We start from the raw sequence: 18,563 nt of genomic DNA on the forward strand, positions 1-18,563 counted from the left end.
TGTGTGATGTGAGATTAGAAATTAATGTAAATGAAGGCACACAATGAAAAGAAGATTAGCTACAATCCTGCACTACGTGAAATTGTATAGCATGCCATGCTTCAGTACCTTTGGATTAGCAAAATGAATCTCCTTTGAGTGCTGTACAGGCAACAATCACAATAATTGCTCATGGTGTAATCAGAATTACAAGTGTGCTGTATTTATCTTTTTCTGAATGATTAAGAGATACATATCTATATTTGTCCTGTCATGTTTTTGTTTGGTTGTTGAACATGTTTAAGATTTTTCTCATTGTGAAAACACAGATGGCAGCACCAGCATTATAAACTAGGCCTTCTGCTCCAGTCAGTAAATCTGTTCAAATTTTGTTTATTTAGACGGGGCATAATGTTGATAAATGGTTGCAATCAGATGATGTAGTCTGTAATAATTTCATGACTAGCATTATGGTTTAACACAAACTATGGAAGGGATTAAAGTGCCTCAGCAATGTTTTTACTCTCAGTATACTCAGTACTCAGATTGAAAAGCTGTGACATCAAACATCTAACTGTTCTGACAGATATTGCATTTTTAGGATAAAAGGTTTGAGATCATTTTGATATCAGTGTAATTATATTTTACCCAAAGTATCGTAAACATCAAATGAGTCTAGTATATTTTTATTGAAGATTAGCATTATATAKATTCTGTAGACATTCTGTTTGAATCACATAGCCTACAGACCATGTTTGTTCATATTGGCTCACCTGAATCCTAAAAATCTTCAGCCTGTTTGTAGAAATAGATGATTTATTGAGCAGTGACACATAGTCACCTGAGAACTTCAAACACTCCCCTCGCCAGTCTGCCAACACTGCAGGGCTCATGCCAGGACAGAGGCTGCCAAATGCTGTGTGGAGGTCTCTCTGCACGAAGTTCAGCTATATGATTTACTCACATGCACAGAAACACGGCACGCAAATGCCGACACACATAGACAACGGCAAAGACACACACACACACAAACACAGACACACACACACAGAGGTACAGACACACACACACACACACACACACACATGGATGCAGATACACACATACACACATACACACACACACAAGCCAGAAGAAACCACAACCCCAATACTCCTCCTGCCAATATCTACTCTGCGGGCAACTCTCTACACTAATGAATAACTTTCTTCTGAATTTCACTAAACCCACATCATTTTACTGAGCAGAGCAAGGTGGGAGTGTTAACAGACTCTTGCTGACCCCATATAACATCGCTGACCCTAAATCCCATCCAAAACATATGAAAACAAGCTAATAAACGTGTCGCTGTCACTGTCGAAGGACATGTTTGTATACATGCATTTCAGACGTCTTTATTTCACATTCTGTCGCCATTTCTGACCCAGAGGATTTTTACAACCGTTCAGGTCGGTGCCTTGCATGTTTATGTCACCCATTTCTCAGGATAAGCACATCGTGTTGGAGGTATTGTCGCCATGCACCGGAGGCCATGGTCAAAAGACATGGCCATATTTCTAAACCAATGGCCTAAGCAACGACTAAGACCCAGTCTTTCCCGCCTCACTAGGTTAGTATATGAGTGTTGTACCCCTGAGATTCATAGTCCCATCCCACACACAGACATTATTGGTACAGCAGTGAGAACAACCTAGATCACACCAGCCGTATACCTACAGAACCCTCCACTGAGGATAATACTACAAGTTAAACCAAGCCTATACATACAGAACCCGCCACTGAGGATAATACTACAAGTTAAACCAAGCCTATACCTACAGAACCCTCCACTGAGGATAATACTACAAGTTAAACCAAGCCGTATACCTACAGAACCCTCCACTGAGGATAATACTACAAGTTAAACCAAGCCTTATACCTACAGAACCCTCCACTGAGGATAATACTACAAGTTAAACCAAGCCGTATACCTACAGAACCCTCCACTGAGGATAATACTACAAGTTAAACCAAGCTTATACCTACAGAACCCTCCACTGAGGATAATACTACAAGTTAAACCAAGCCGTATACCTACAGAACCCTCCACTGAGGATAATACTACAAGTTAAACCATTGCAGCATGATGTTTAGTCTATTACATGTCAGACCTAGCAATACAATGTTGTATTCCCCTTTTCAGGGTTATAATAACTCTTTATCCGGAAGTTTTTTATGATTTTTCCCCTTTTAAATCTCCATGGTTATTCAGTGTTTTGCTGCTATAATTTTCTTGGATTATCAACAAAATAGATAAAGACCATTATGTTGTGTCCATTTACTATTCCCGGAGCCTATAAACCACTTGTGTTTATGTTAGGAACATTGACTCAAATAAAACCATATCATGAAGCTTGGGAAGCGAGACCACTGGTCCTTCATAAAAGTCATGATTCTTTATGATTGTTGAAGGGATATTGTCCGTAGTTCCTGGAGGGTTTTGTAAACCTTCGCAGAAAGTGAATCTATTGCTACAGCTTTCACTCTGACAAAAACAGGGAAACACTTTTTATTCTCTTGATATTTTATAAAGTCTGTGACATCAGGTGTGAGAGAGGAAAGTGACTGGAGGCATCTGTCTCTGTATTTGTCTGTAATTAATGGACATACTCATAGAACAAGGTGATTGCATGCCATGGAAATGATACGCACTTCAAATGTGACAAAATAGACTCGGTAATGTTTGCTGTGAATTCACTTTTTTCACTTGTTTCATAAAACAATTTAGATTTGTTATTACAATGTAGAAAATAACATGTTAATTTAAAAAACACAAAGTCAATAGAATAGAATATTGTCCATTTGTTTGACATGTTGCCTTTGTCGTCTGCTGAGGACACACGTTGAGAGAYACAYGGTCAGCCGAGTGTAGAACCCCTAGAGCTGTTTTGAGTGTGAAGTGTCTTGCTCAAGGGCACAATGGCAGTGGATAGTATCTTAAACCAGCAGCCCCCCGGTTGCCAGGACATCCTCCACTTTTCTCACAGCATCTTTCTGGCTTTGGTCCACCCCTCTAAGTGGATTTCAAGAAGTTGCCTTTTTGGGCTCCTGCTGTTGGAGAAATAAAATCTCATTGCGGATGTCAACTTTTACTGGAGTTTCAMCTTTCTGCATTCCACACCCAGTTCTTTATAAAAGTTGTTACGTATGGATATAACTAGCCTTTAGGATACCAGCTCCTCCCACCACTCCTGCTGTGACAAGTCCTCCTGCTAGTATTTCTGCAGGTGCCAAGGCACAGACCACTTGTGCCTGCTTCTACTGCAGCGACTACAGACATTTTTTCAACCACTTTCTTTAATCTCATCCTCTCTGGACTTTCTTTTAGCCTCCTGGTACATCAAAGCAGATTGTATTCATCAGGTAGCCTAGTGGTTGAGCACGTTGGGCCAGTAACTGAAKGTTTGCTGGTTCGAATCCTGAACAAACTAGGTGAAAATCTATCAATGTGCTCTTGAGCAAGGCACTTAAACTTAGTTGCTCTGGATAAGAGATTGGTAAAATGTACATGCCTTGTAAACAACAGGTGTAGATTAACAGTGAAATGCTTCCTTACGTGCCCTCCCCAACAATGCAGAGAGATATAAATAATAGCAAAGTAATAGCATGTAGTAATAATAACAAATCCACAATGAGTCATAGGAAATGATGGTGGAAACGTTATGTACAAAAAAAATACAAATCACACAAAATAGACCCGACTTATTGGTGTAGTGCTGTCGTCCATTCTTCTCCTCMATCTTCCTTAGCAGCTCTGTCACCTGAGTCTGGCCATCTCTGGCTTTATTATTAAAGACATGAGATCAATCATCATCCTCTAAAGGAGCATCAGAGGCTCTTAAAGAAACACCTCCACTGGTGTTCATCCAGCTGATCCACTCTAGTGAATATTACTATAATGTAGTGTGAGGCCTCTTTTCCAAAGTTCTTCTGGATCCACTTCACTGCATCCGGCATCTCCGCTGTGTGTTTCCCAACGCCAATCACCAGAAGAAACGCATGGGGTTCTGGGACTGACAATTTGATCCAATTTCCTATGTCACTTTTAATTTCCTTTAATGACTGATGTGTGACTGTGTCAGTCACATGAACCTCCCTCTCATCCGCCTCGCCACTATGTTTCTGACACTGTGGTCACAGACTCTGCATTTGTATGTTGACAGGCCTGTTATTACAAGCACACCTGATCCATCACTGTTAAAGTTTTAAACATTATCAACAGCATCATCTTAGGGGGGTTAGGGGGAGTCATGGTGAGTGGGGACTGAAAAATGGCGATAGACTCACGGATGGCTGGAGGGATTTCCCTAGGTTGGGTTTAGCCCCGGAGAAGTCCCTGTTGCTGAAGCTCTGGACCTTGGAGCTGGGGACAACAAGGTGGCCTGCTGTGGTAGAACAGGGTGATCGTGTGGGTTGGTAGGGAAGAAGGTCAGCGAGGTAAGCGGGGGCAAGGTGGTGGAGAGCTTCGTAGGTCAGAAAGAGGATCTTGTATTCGTTGCATGCGGAGACCGGGAGCCAGTGGAGTTCACGGAAGACTGGGTGACGTGCTGCCAGGACTTAGTATGGACGAGGAGTCTGGCTGCAGAGTTCTGAACCATTTGGAGTTTATGGAGGGAGCTTGAGTTGGTGGCGGAGAGGAATGAGTTGAAATAGTCGAGTCGAGAGGAGATGAATGAATGGTGAGGGTTTCAGCAGTAGGACGGGAGTCCTTAGCAATGTTACAGAGGCGGAAGGATAAGGATTTGACAGTCTGTCTGATGGGGTGGTCGAAGGAGAGGGAGGAGTCCAGGATGACGCCAAGGTTGTGAGCGTGGGTGAGGGTAAGGTTGCCAACTTCGCTGAGTGTTTTTTTTAATGTTTGTTCTTTGTTGCAGCTCCTTTTTGTTATTCCAGTAAATTGCCTCTTGGAGGATTTCTCTCTTTAAGGTCTACAGTACCTGTGCAAGGGGTCTCACGATACATTTAGCGTACATGGTGACATTTTCTATTGCCACATAGTTAGTAAAGTCCCCCCCCCCCCAGCAACAGAGAACGTCCTAAGGACATTAGACGATGTTCCCATTAGGTCCCTTTTAGGGTTTCAGCGAGACGTTATCCCACAGACATTCTTAGAATGTTCTAAGACATTAAAACATGACGTTTACTCGGTACCATAAGGGGACGTTCAGTACAGGTCCAAGTTTGATCACAACAGAACCTTAACAGCATTCAGATTCATTCAAAGCCAGAACAGTTAGTGGCAATCAGCAACAAATATTGTGATTCATTTAGGATGACTGCATCCTAAATCCAAATGGCACCTATTCCCTATGTAGTGCATGTATATTTGGTCAAAGTAGAGCCCTATGTAGAGAATAGGGTGCCATTTGGGACGCAAGATGATTCCCTCAGAGGTTTGGGAATGGAAATGTTCTGGTCTTCTATGTTAACTCCAGAGTGAGAACAGATGGCCTTGGTAAAGATGTTAATAATGACTATTCTATATCAGTATTGTAAATATCCCCAAAATCTGGCTGCAATAATTTTTTTATGAGCTATTTTTTGTTCAAACAGAGAAAAAAAATCAAAAAACTGTGGGTGTTTGATATGCTGTAATCCCAAACGTTTGTTTAAATGAAGAAAGGGGACAATGCACCCACTGTTATCTATATAGGATGTGTCTCATATGGCCCGTTATTCCCGACATGGAGCATTACTAATCTCTACATAGTACACTTGTGTGTGTGTGTGTGTGTGTGTGTGTGTGTGTGTGGTGGTGTGTGTGTGTGTGTGTGTTGTGTGTGTGTGTTGTGTGGTGTGTGTGTGTGTGTGTGTGTGTGTGTGTGTGTGTGGTGTGTGTGTGTGTGTGTGTGTGTGTGTGTGTGTGTGTATATGTGTGGTTACTAACGTTGTGTGTGTGTTTGTCATGCTGTGTAGAGACACACAATCACAATGATTGATTGCAGTTCCTAGTTTATGTTTCCATACAGTATGCCTATGGCAGAGCAGCAGTCTTGACAAATAGACAGGATGTTGCATTATTCAACCGTTATTCATTCTTCACTCTCCAATGTCTTCTATCAACATAACTGTTTTCAAGAGACAGGGCCTACTTGACAGTCAGATGACAAGTGTATCAATATTTTCTTTATTTCTCTAAGATCATTGGACTTTGGGGTCGTTTATTGAATAATTMATTTGCATATTGTTGCAGCAGCCAAAGGCAGAGGAATTATGCYATTGTTCAGTAGCGCATTGACTCTTCCGAGCGACGTGCTCCTATTATAGCGCTGGTTGGAGAGGCGTGGGCTACTACSGATCCCCTATGAGTGAGGCTTTGATGTTCKCACAGACGGGCTCTTTACCAGTGTGTTCCGCTGCTATAGGCTGCGCATGAATGGCATTCGCTATTGGTGCTTGTGCGTACATATAGAGGAGCGCTGGCGCGGGATAAGGGTTGGCGCCTGAGGTTCATATTTTCAACTTTTTAAGGAATTAAATATCAGTCAACCCGGCTGTAAATTTCGCTCGGACATGATGGATTTATGACAAACAGCATGCTTTTTCTGATGGAGTTGGATTGACGATTGACTAATTTGAGCGTCCATGCGTGTTATATTTTTAGATATGTGTTTTATCCCTTATTCTAGAGCTGATGTTGTAGGACAAGTTTCGGACACCAAAATGTGTTTATTTTTTATTTTGATATTATCAACTTTAGAAATCTGTCAGTCGCTGGCCCCTCGGAACGTTTATACAAATCACTGGGCAGTGCGTATTGCAGGGGGACAAGAAGAAGCGGATAAACTAGCTGTTAAATATGGTTATAATAATTATGGACAGGTAAGACCATTACCGTGTTTTTATATTGTGCAGCCTGACCTGTTGTGATTCCCTCTTTCTRCTTTGCGGATCAATAGTMTAATGTTTTGTCGAGTTCAGCTGCTGAACTTTGATACAGTAGTCTGGCGATTTGTCGATCATAATGCAGAGACATTCATAGAGGAATCAAAGAAAAGTGACGTGTGCGATTATTAKCSGTGTCTGGCAAGCAYCTGAACCCCGGCGCCAAATGTACAGCTTTCAGAGTTACACMGCGGTTTTCAGTTGGCAACACAAACGCACCAGCGTCACTGAAGTACCTTCTTTTCGGGCCGTTGACTTATGGGCAATGGTCACGTTGCACTGTCCATATACAACGAGACTAAACATGACGCTGTAATTATACAATGTGTTGTAGACTACAGTAGGCTTGTGCACGATGATCAACACTGGAAATGGCGCTGTGCCAAAAAAGAAAGTGCCCAAATTCCGTAATATTGGRTCATTTTCATTTCCCAAATTGGAAAAGGACTACATTCCAACTTGGTACACCATTGATGTTTTCACTTTAAGGATGTTATATATGACTGGAATGGGTTTACTTAATTATAATAGTGGATTTGTTCTGCTCTTGTTTTAGCCATAATAGGCCTTTACAATCCTACCCAGGGGGTAAATGCATTGATTATCCAGATCTTTTTAAGAGGAGTGTCCCACAGCAGGGCTTCTGTTGCAGCCTTCTTATTGAAGTTGACCACATGCTATAAACTGCAATAAATGACCATGTGGTCTTGACATTTTAGTCTGTCTCCCATTGGGATTCACCCTATGGAACTTCCTAACGATCTTCATTTGAATTTACTGACAGTTGATAGATAGCCTTGCAGAATTCATGCAGACTGTGAAGAGGACATGCTTGTGGATGGGGAGCTGGGTTTCTTACAATGAAAAGAAAGCGTAGATATTCTATAGATTATTGACATGAATCTGAGGATAACAAGTCATTTAGGGTACGGACGTAGCCCACATAACTACTGTAGCCTAACAGTATGAGACATTTATTCAGGGTATAAGGATTGACACAGTGTTTGCATGATTCAGAGAAGTGTGATATCTGAAATTGAAGTTTATTCAATGGACCTTTGACCTTTTATGTTGTAACATTTTATATCTGCAGCGACTGTGTACACTCAGCTTGCTATCTACGCAATCATTCCAAATTCCTAAGAACTGACAGACTTGGATGGAGATGCAGAGGGAAAGGCAGAGGGAAAGGCAGAGGAAAGGCAGAGGGGAGAAAGAGAGGATAAATGGAGTGAGAACAACAGAGTGAGAGAAAGAGGGAAAGAGAAAGTTGAAATGAGTGGGGGAGACATATAGAGCAAGGGAGAGAGCGAAAGAGGGAAAGAGAGAGTTGAAATGAGGAGGGGGGACATATAGAGCAAGAGACAGAGAGAGAAAGAGGGAAAGAGAGAGTTGAAATGAGGGGGGGAGACATATAGAGCAAGAGACAGAGAGAGAAAGAGGGAAAGAGAGAGTTGAAATGAGGGGGGGAGACATATAGAGCAAGAGACAGAGAGAGAAAGAGGTGAATGGCAAATGAGTGAGAACAAGACAGAGGGAAAGAGGTGAAGGGAGGTAGCGAAAGGTTGAGCGAGAGAGAGAGAGAGTGTTAAAGAAGTCCTGGTTCAGATAATAACGCGGCTCAGTGCCAGAAGTGCACATGTGCTTTGGGAATCCTGCCCGCATTTTTGGTCAAAGTCACAGGAGAAAAAAATCATATTTATTACTTCACGTGCTTTGGATTTGAAATAGTTATTTTCCTCTGAGTAAGCAACATTTGCAGAAAAAGTCCTTCTGTACAAATGTAGGATCTTAATTTGATCACCATGTTGCAGGAGAAAAAAACTTGTTTATTTGAGGTTTAAAAAGGCTTTGAGTTTGTAATTTCAACTTTGAAAATTCAGACTCGATTTTCCCTTACAAAAATTGTATCAACCCCTACAAAAATGTCCATGAATTATAATCCACATAAATATTAACATGTCCTGTTGCTGCATGATTCATTTCCTGCTGTAGCAAACTGGCTCACATTAATGTCCTACATCTGTATGTGTTCACAAACTTCACATTGTTGGATACCGGTGCAAACATGTTCTTTCTCAAAACAATGTAGGTTGTTTGGTTTTAGGTACCATAATCCTTAGATAACCAATATCATGTACCGTATATCGATTTGCATTGATGTACAGACAGTAACATACAATACAATTATATTTGTTCTTGCTCACTGCATACTTTATATCTCACTGTACTGTAGAATGCAGATTTAACCTGGCATTACCCTGTCTGCTGCCCAGAACCATCATTTTTATGTAGTATACTGTAAAGATTGTAGTGTATTTTCTTCTTCTTCTTCTTCTTCTCGCTACAACCCTACTGTTTGTTTTCATGTTGTTGCTGTCCAGATCGGGAGTCTGGAGGACCATTACCATTTCCACCACAGCAGAGTGGTGCGCAGAGCAGCTTTCTCCACTAGGGGCGCTCACTCCTTCATCCAGATGGACCCAAAGGTGAGACATCTGCTTGGTAGTTACTCGGGGTGAATCCTAACCTAGAATTTTCACATAGTGGTCTATTTTCGCTGGCATTAAGGCGGCGCTAGTGTCAAACGCATTTTAGTTTGCAATTTCGTCATGTGAAAACTGTGCATTTGCATTTTCCAGCCCAAACACCAGGTTCGCCAATTTACCTGTCAAACATCAGCTCACTTGTGCTCAGATGGGCGGGTGGAAATATTTGAGGCGTGTCCTTAAAAACATGATCCAAAGTGCTAATTTCAGGCAGTGCTGGTAGGGATTTTAAGACCAACCAAAAGCTGGTTTCAGCAGATAACGCAGATGGTTATGACATGACTTTTGACAGCAGAAATGCAGCCTATCCAGCCGTGACGCACACTGCCCATATGAACATGGAACAAGAGTAGCCTGATGTGCTTTTGGAGTCTGAATACTTCCTATTTAGAAACATTAAAAAACTTGTTTTTCCCATTTTGTTTCATTTTCTTAAAACCAAGCATAGCCTCCTCTCAATTAAGGCTTTTTTTCTGCCCAAATCAATCGCAAAGTAGTCAAGACTGTCGATAAAGGGTTTGGCTCCCGAGACCGCTTGGAAATAAATCTTAATCACCAAAGCTTTATTAAAATGTAAAGTTTGAGAGGAGTAAAACAGTGAGCTGACATTCCCTTTTTATCTCTGCATTGTAGGCAGGCCACATTATTTTAGTACGCAGGTCACGTTGTGGATGTGTGTAAAACCCTCATAGTCTGCGTTGTTTAGTATTATATGCCAAGGGAGAAATTATGGTGCCTGTAAGTGTGACATAGCCTTTTTTTTTTTTTAAGTTGTTGTTTCGTTTTGTTGTTTCATTCTCTTTTTGGCCTTATCAATAATGAATTTAATCTGGCTTATTGACAATGTTTTGCATGTCCATGCTCAGCCATATGTAATGTCTGTAGACCTAGTCCCTACATCAGTGTGAATTCTATGAAGCCATGCAATTATCTTAGAACAATGTGGACGGCAAATGGGTTCAAGTTAACCTATTTAGCAAAGATGGATTTACCATTGTGTTAGGTTTGTTAAAATAGAGCCCATAGTCTCCCTTTGACATCAATACATTACTAAGTGAACAGTTCTGATTCACTTCTAAGGTGAATGCTAGAAAGGATGATTGGTTGTAATAATAGTTTGGTGGTTCGCTATATCTCTCCTATTTCACACATGTACAAGTCTATTATTAAGCATGTGTGAATTGGAAATGTGTTTTCTGCATATCCTAACTCCCCCTGAGACACCTTCGGAGAGCGGGGTCACGGCCAGGTCTGTTATCACCAACAGCAACCCGGGAGCAACAGATGAGCAAGTACCAGAGGAGGCTGGTGGGAGGAGCTAAGGAGGAATCAATGCAACGGTATCACACACATCAAACATATGGAAACCACATGTGTGACTCCGTTCCAATTATTCGGTTCCTGCCATTACAATGTCGTCCTCCTATAGCTCCTCCACCAGCATCCACTGGCAAATACATAGTCACAACAGTATAACGTTAGTCACAGAAGATGAGCAAGTACATGAGCTTAGGGATAGTTCCCTCGAAATTCAAATGTACATGATTTTCCACTTAGTTTGGCTGTAGTTGTTCACTGAGACAGCTGTTGATATTTGCTTTGTAGCAGGAGCCTACTGGGGAATGCAAGCCTGTGACATCACTAGCTTTGTGCTCTGCTACAGATTTTGACTTATATCTCTGGGTTAGAAATGTGGCAGACAGATGAAATATTTATGGTAAAGAGCTAAACTTCATATTTGAAGTGAAATTTCCTTTAAGTTGGAATCCTTAATGGTGAAGTGCCACATCGGTTTGGCGTGTTACAAATCAAATCAAATGTATTTATATAGCCCTTCGTACATCAGCTGATATCTCAAAGTGCTGTACAGAAACCCAGCCTAAAACCCCAAACAGCAAGCAATGCAGGTAGTAGAAGCACACAACAAAGAAGTAGCATCATTCAGGGCAGTAGAACAGCACAATATGTACTGGTGTTTGTGGTTGACACTCTGCTCAACACACCTCACCTCTGTTTAGTCCACCAAACAAAACAATAACAAAGTGCTTGGGCGGACGGCGCTGTTTCCCTTAATGCAGATCCATCTTCTAAGATTAGCGCAAGGGTTGAGCTAGTGTTATGGATACGGTAATGGTTAGGGGTTCAAATCCTTTTTGTCGCCAGAAAGTGTTGTACCTCTGTTCTTCCGACCACTTCAGCCCAGCTGTTTTACAGATGCAGCCGCACACAGAGCTGGGTCTTTAACATACCTAACATAGTGATAGTTGACAGACCATTTTTCCACTCAAGTGTCTTCTCTCTGCATGCCCAGATCTCGTCATTTACTCTGTCTGGATGAAACATAAGCAGAGAGACTGACACAAGCACACACCACGCGCGCAGCACGCCACCCCGCACGCACGCACGCACGCACACACACACACATACACGCACGGCACGCACACACAACACACACACACACACAATACACAAACACTATCAGGGACCAAGAGAAGGCAATCCAATCAAAATCCTATCAGAACCTCAAGACAGATACACTTGGATAGATACATAGATACATGTACATCCAACCCGTATCACATCAGGCCCATCAGTATTATTGGAGGCCTCCTTCCACCCTCCACTTCTAGCCTACAGGCAGCTTTAAGAATAAGTACAGCTGTTTGGGGAGCCTCTCCTCTGGCCTTCTCCCTGAGATTATCTCACTCAGACAGGCAGGATCTCAAGAGTAATAAAAGCAAAGCCCAAAGTCTGAAGCTCCTCAACAGAGCCTATCTGATCATATCACGCTCTAAGCCCTGTGTGTTTAAATGAAAGGTTGGGGCTGATGCCTAGAAACCAATTTTACCTCTGTCAGGCCTCTGATTTGCTGCCCCCCCCAGCCTGTGTGATTTCACACCAACCACCAACCGCTGTCACAACATAACTTATCAAGAAGAGAAATCTAAACACGGCATCTATATGGTTTCTCGGCCTTCCTCCACAACCACTGGTCAGACTTACTACAGTAGGCTATATACAGTAGTTAATAAATAGGACCGTTTCCCGGATACAGATTAAACCTAGTCCTGGACTTTAAAGCTATTTCAATTGATATTCTCCATTGAGCCTGCTTTTTAAGTCTATGGCCAGGCTTAATCTGTGTCTGGGAAACGGGCCCATTGTGTACAATTAACTCCTAATATGCAATGGTTTGAGACTGCTATGAAGGCATGCACTGAATCGGAGCATGCAGACACCACATGCAATTAAAACACGTCTTTGAATTGGGACTGCACTGCACGTAAACGGAGTGTGTACGTATGCAAGGTGCTTTGTGAATTTGCATTTGAATGTGTTTATCACATGGATTAAGAATAGATAGYATGGCTCCCAAATGCCCCCTGTTCCCTATGTAGTGCAATACTTTTGACCAGAGCCCTATGTGCCTTGGTTAAAAGTAGTGCACTACATAGCGAACAGGGTGCCATTTGGGACAGATACATTGTCATTCATTCCAATTTGCAAATCGACAAACGTGTTTGTTTGTTAATGTGTGTAAAACTTCACCTGTGATTTCCATTCCCATATCCGTCCTTGGGAGTCGCTTAAGCAAGCCACAATGTCCCTGTGGTCTCTACTGCGTGTGTGTGATGTTTTTCTAGGTTGACTGGGTCCAACAGCAGCTGGTGAAGCAGAGAGTAAAGAGATACATCCAAAGGGACACCAGAAGCCCTGACCCCAACTTCGTCCACTTCAACGACCCCAAATGGTCCAACATGTGGTATATTGTAAGTACACTACATGTCTACCATCTATCCTCACTGGAGTCATATATGTAGTAGTACTTGAAATAATTGAATAAAATAATAAATAATTAGCTGAAATGAAAATCAGGGTCATATTCATTAGGGCACGCAATGGAAAACTTTAATCGTCCCTGGTCAAAGTAGTGCATTATCTAGGGAATAGAGAGCCATTTTGGACGGGCCCAAACGAGTGCCCTCACTTCCCCTTGACAGCATCGATKCCCCTGTTTAAGGTGCACCACTATTCCCTGAACATGTTTTTGTCACCACACGAGTCTAATACAAACTTGAGCTAATGCATCTCTGCGGCTATGGTCCGGTCGTCTTTTAGTAATTAAACCAGGTTGACGATAAGAGCTTTGGGTAGGAACTCAAGTGTGAAATTGTCCAGAGCCTGCAGTTCTGTTGTCAACTTGGGAGAAGTGTCCAAACTTCTCATCTAGGGCTCAGGGTAAATCTGGGTTAGGATGGATTAGATGCTTATGAGGCGATGGATGTGGGTAAAATGATTCACTACCTGAATGTGCACTACATGGCAGGAATGTAACCGTAGTCTATGGGGATGGGCCTCCGCTTTGGCATTCTGTGGGAGAAGACATTTTTAAACAGACAGATGGCCTATAATGGTTTCTCTCTCACAGAGCTTACGTTGTATATCTCTTTATCCTATATCTCATGCCAGAGTCTGTTGGGGCGAGTGTTTAACATGCATACTAAAAATAGGAGTCAAGGGGCAGAATCCTAATGCTTTTTAAGAAACGTGGGCTGGGTAAATGTAGGGGAAGTGCTGGGTTGTGATACTGGGTTTGGATCCAGACCTGGTTCTCTCAAATACTTTGAGCATTTGATAGATTAAGCCTGCCTGGAATGCCAGATGGGCAGGGTTTACACTTTTAGGCCTTTTCTGTTCCATTGTGCCAGACAAGCTAAATCAAGCGCTGCTAAAGTATTTGACAGAAAACACATGATGTGAACCCAGATCTGTTGGAGGGGATTGGGTGATATTACATATAGAGAGACGATAATGGATGGAGAATTTATACTCAGGGTCATGTTTGTCTCACATCACCCTAATGCTGGGTGACATCAGAAGGGCACACCTTATCAAAACGTTTTACAACAGAAAATGAAAATCAMTGTTCCTACTGGACAATATCTGGTAGTACCTCCCAGATTAATTCTGTTTTAAAACCTTTTGTACCTATTTAACATGACCCTAGTATCCTTCCAGACAGTTTCACTCATCTGAGTGGAACAAAAATTGCTCTTCAATGTCCTCACATTCAAATTAGGAAGTGGGATGCAAAGATGAAAAAATGACAAACTCAAGGACAACCAAGCCATTGCTGTTGAATAAAGATAACTTCTTTTTCATTTTTAGGTTGTCAGTYACACATCGGTTGACATGACAGATATACGTACTGATTAACATAGGACCCCAGTCTGACCACTCCTCTGTTTCCTATTAACATTGTATGTGTCCTCTGTGGTCCTCTTCCTCAGCACTGTACGGACAAGAACAATCGCTGTCGGTCAGAGATGAACATTCTGGCAGCGTGGCAGAGAGGCTACACGGGCAAGAACGTGGTGGTCACCATCCTGGACGACGGCATCGAGAGGAACCACCCTGACCTGGCACAGAACTATGTAAGTATACTATTGGGGTCTCTTCACATAGTCAAAAGTTTTGTTCCCATATTCCTAGCACACCATGACTACATCAAGCTTGTGACTCTGAAAACTCATTGGATGCATTCGCATTTTTTMGGGGTTGTGTTTTGGGTTGTGTTTTGCCCAGTGGGAACTGAATGGTGATTGATGTTCATGTTTTGAAAGGGCTACAGTAAAGTAAAGTGTTTATAAATTCCAAAATGATATCGCTGTCAAATGAAAAATTACAACTGATATCAGTGCCCATCCCTAATGGATATGAATAAAGAATTGAACAGAATATAACACAGATAATAACAAAACGTCCACCACCACCACCACCTTAGTTGCTGGAAAYGATAATGTGAAAAGAAAATACCCAGGCCAGAACAGTTTGGTTTGGTACGATTGTGTGAAAGGGTACGTCCACAAAAACAAGACACCTACACTGCTAGTATTTGTTGAGGCCATAACAACACACCACCTTTGTCGGACAAATTTCATTTCTGTGCCTGACACATTGAAATACGTCTCTAAATTATGGCCGGTGTTGGTTCCAATCTGTCACTGGTTCTTTAATAGTGCACGAGATGAGATATGACTGAAATGGCGAAAAACCATGGCAATATATTTCCTTTTCTGTTTTATGTCCTTTAGTGAGCAAGACGTGCTTTGTTTTCTCCTTCTATCTGTCTCTCTCTGTTGCTCTCTTCGTGTTCTCTCTCTTCTATCGCTTTCTCTGTCCCTCTGTCTCTGTCTCTCTCTCTCTTCTTTTTCTATCTCGTTCTCTGTCTCTGTCCCTCTATCTCTGTCTCTCTCTCTCTCTCTCTCTCTCTCTCTCCAGGACCAGCTGGCGAGTTATGATGTCAACGGGAACGACCATGATCCAACTCCTCGTTATGATTCTAGCAACGAGAACAAGTGAGAGCAAACATCCCTCAGTCAAATCAAATCAAATCAAATGTATTTATATAGCCCTTCTTACATCAGCTGATATCTCAGTGCTGTACAGAAACCCAGCCTAAAACCCCAAACAGCAAAGAATGGCAGTGTACGACAGCACGGTGGCTAGTAAAAACTCCTAGAAAGGCCAAAACCTAGGAAGAAACCTAGAGAGGAACCAGGCTATGAGGGGTGGCCAGTCCACTTCTGGCTGTGCCGGGTGGAGATTATAACAGAACATGGCAAGATGTTCAAGATTTTCATAAATGACCAGCATAGTCAAATAATAATAATCACAGTAGTGTTCGGAGGGTGCAGCAAAGTCAGCACCTCAGGAGAAAATGTCAGTTGGCTTTTCATAGCCGATCCTTAAGAGTATCTCTAACCCGCTCCTGCGGTCTCTAGAGAGTTGAAAACAGCAGGTCTGGGACAGGTAGCACGTTCGGTGAACAGGTCAGGGTCCCATAGCCGCAGGCAGAACAGTTGAAACCTGGAGGCAGCCAGCACGGCCAGGTGGACTGGGGACAGCAAGGAGTCATCATGCCAGGTAGTCCTGAGGCATGGTCCTAGGGCTCAGGTCCCCGAGAGAGGAGAAAGAACAGAGAGAAAGAGAGAATTAGAGAGAGCATTACTTAAATTCACACAGGACACCGGATAAGACAGGAGAAGTAACTCCAGATATAACAAACTGAATACCCTAGCCCCCCAACACATAAATACTTGCAGTATAAATACTGGAGGCTGAGACAGGAGGGGTTCAGGAGACACTGTGGGCCCATCCGATGATACCCCCGAACAGGGCCAAACAGGAAGGATATAACCCCACGCACTTTGCCAAAGCACAGCCCCACACCTACTAGAGGGATATCTTCAACCACCAAACTTACCATCCTGAGACACAGGCCGAGTATAGCCCAACAAAGATCTCCGCCACGGCAAACCAAGGGGGGGGCGCCAACCCAGACAGGAAGATCACGTCAGTGACTCACCCACTCAAGTGAAGCACCCTCTAGGGACGGCATGAAGAAGCACCAGTAAGCCAGTGACTCAGGCCCCTGTAAATAGGGTTAGAGGCAGAGAATCCCAGTGGAGAGAAGGGAACCGGCCAGGCAGAGAACAGCAAGGGGCGGTTCGTTTGCTCCAGTGCCTTTCCGTTCACCTTCCACACTCCTGGGCCAGACTACACTCATCATAGGACCCTACTGAGAGAGATGAGTCCTTCAATAATGACTTAAAGGTTGAGACGAGTCTGCGTCTCTCACATGGGTAGGCAGACATTCATAAAAATGGAGCTTATAGGAGAAAGCCCTGCCTCCAGCTGTTTGCTTAGAAATTCTAGGGACAATTAGGAGGCCTGCGTCTTGTGACCGGTAGCGTACGTGTAGGTATGTACGGCAGGACCAAAATCGGAAAGATAGGTAGGAGCAAGCCCATGTAATTGCTTTGTTAGTTAGCAGTAAAACCTTGAAATCAGCCCTTGCCTTAACAGGAAGCCAGTGAGGGAGGCTAGCACTGGAGAAATATGATCACATTTTTTGGTTCTAGTCAGGATTCTAGCAGCCGTAAATTTAGCACTAAATGAAGTTTATTTAGTGCTTTATTCCGAGTAGCCGGGAAGTAGGCATTTGCAGTAGTCTAACCTAGAGGTAACAAAACATGGAATTAAATTTTTCTGCATCATTTTTTGACAGAAAGTTTCTGATTTGTTTGCAATGTTACGTAGATGGAAAAAAGCTGGTCTTGAAACAGTCATCATTGGTGTCAAGAGATATAGGTACTAAAACACTTAAGTGTCTCTCCTTGATCCTAGGTCCTGGACAGAGTTGTGCAGACTCAGGACAGCTGGAGCTTTGGAGGAATACGCAGATTTAAAGAGGAGTCTGTAATTTGCCTTTCTTAATGATCATGATCTTTCCTCAAAAGTTCATGAATTTATTACTGGCTGAAGTGAAAGCCATCCTCACTTGGGAATGCTGCTTTTTAGTAAGCTTTGCGACAGTATCAAAAATAAATTTGGGATTGTTCTTATTTTCCTCAATTAAGTTGGAAAAATAGGATGATCGAGCAGCAGTGAGGGCTCTTCGATACTGCACGGTACTGTCCTTTCCAAGCTAGTCGAAAGACTTCCAGTTTGGGAAGCCATTTCCGTTCCAATTTTCTGGAGCTTGCTTCAGAGCTCGGGTATTTTCTGTATACAGGGAGCTAGTTTTCTTATGACAAATGTTTTAGTTTTTAAGGAAGGCAAACTGCATCTAGGTATTGCGCCAAGGTTAAATTAAGTTCCTCGGTTAGGTGGCTAACTGATTTTTTGTCCTCTTGACGTCCTTGTAGTAGGCAGAGGGAGTCTGGAAAGGGCATCAAGGAATCTTTGTGTTGTCTGAGAATTTATAGCAGACGACTTTTGATGCTCCTTGGTTGGGGTTCTGAGCAGATATTTGTTTGCGATTGCAACGTAATAAAATGGTGGTCCGATCAGTCCAGGATTTATGAGGGAAAACATTAAGATCTACAACATTTATTCTACAACATTCCTCCCCCCTATCCCTCTATCCTTAATTTATTCCCTCCATCTCTCCAATCCTTCTACGGTATCACTTTATCCCTTCAATATATCCATCCATCCATCTATTCCTCATGTATTGTTTCTGTTCATCCCTGCTCCCTCCTCATAAAACCCGCTATGGTTCGTCCCATCCTCACCCGCTCCACCGCATCATCCTCTAATTCCTTA

The 18,563-nt window shown here is 42.6% G+C and overlaps 2 protein-coding genes across 2 annotated transcripts in view; both read left to right on the forward strand.

Moving 5' to 3' along the window:
• LOC111957241 (cell adhesion molecule DSCAML1-like) overlaps positions 1-4,611 on the forward strand; it is a 31,325-nt gene extending 26,714 nt beyond the window's left edge. The window contains exon 4 of the mRNA XM_023978022.1: positions 4,439-4,611. Coding sequence (XP_023833790.1) covers positions 4,439-4,611 — 173 coding nt within the window. The remainder of the gene's footprint in view (positions 1-4,438) is intronic.
• A 1,716-nt stretch (positions 4,612-6,327) lies between these two features.
• The window catches only part of LOC111957249 (proprotein convertase subtilisin/kexin type 6-like), a 28,006-nt gene continuing 15,770 nt past the window's right edge, over positions 6,328-18,563 (forward strand). The window contains 5 exon segments of the mRNA XM_024134781.2: positions 6,328-6,840; positions 9,288-9,392; positions 13,097-13,222; positions 14,744-14,887; positions 15,735-15,811. Coding sequence (XP_023990549.2) covers positions 6,604-6,840; positions 9,288-9,392; positions 13,097-13,222; positions 14,744-14,887; positions 15,735-15,811 — 689 coding nt within the window. The 5' untranslated portion in view covers positions 6,328-6,603.

This window comes from Salvelinus sp. IW2-2015, linkage group LG4p, assembly GCF_002910315.2.
Source record: "Salvelinus sp. IW2-2015 linkage group LG4p, ASM291031v2, whole genome shotgun sequence".
NCBI lineage: Eukaryota > Metazoa > Chordata > Actinopteri > Salmoniformes > Salmonidae > Salvelinus > Salvelinus sp. IW2-2015.